Source organism: Penaeus monodon, chromosome 32, assembly GCF_015228065.2.
Source record: "Penaeus monodon isolate SGIC_2016 chromosome 32, NSTDA_Pmon_1, whole genome shotgun sequence".
Taxonomy (NCBI): Eukaryota; Metazoa; Arthropoda; class Malacostraca; order Decapoda; family Penaeidae; genus Penaeus; species Penaeus monodon.
The window spans coordinates 15975524-15975932 of NC_051417.1; the positions used below are offsets into that span (position 1 = coordinate 15975524).

At 35.0% G+C, this 409-nt stretch overlaps 1 protein-coding gene across 1 annotated transcript in view; it reads right to left on the minus strand.

Moving 5' to 3' along the window:
- Nucleotides 1–80: 80 nt before the first annotated feature.
- LOC119593679 (carbohydrate sulfotransferase 11-like) overlaps nt 81–409 on the minus strand; it is a 7331-nt gene continuing 7002 nt past the window's right edge. The window contains exon 5 of the mRNA XM_037942636.1: nt 81–375. Coding sequence (XP_037798564.1) covers nt 273–375 — 103 coding nt within the window. The 3' untranslated portion in view covers nt 81–272. The remainder of the gene's footprint in view (nt 376–409) is intronic.

Here is a 409-nt window from a genome sequence, read left to right on the forward strand (position 1 = left end):
AACATTATGAAAAAGATCTTGTATATAAGAGAAAATTATCATACTGTATATCACACATGTGGTTAAAGATCTGATTGCCATTTCTAACTCTAATTCACTTACATTTACACATTTACTTACAATAAATACATCCGCCATATCAACAACAACAAAAAACAAGCAAATAAATAAGTAATGCTCGAAATAACCGACACGTAAATCACCGAACACATCCGAACATCAAAAGAGACACTTCGAAGTCTTCACGAACGGATACGAATAAGTTGGCCGATTCACAAGAAGTTCTTTGGCAGCGTGTATTCGAACATCTCCAAGTCGTCTTTGAAGGTTTCGAACACTTCTCGCTTGAGTTCCTTCGATATCCACCTGTAATACCTGAAGTGATAATAATATTAACACTTTAATCGTG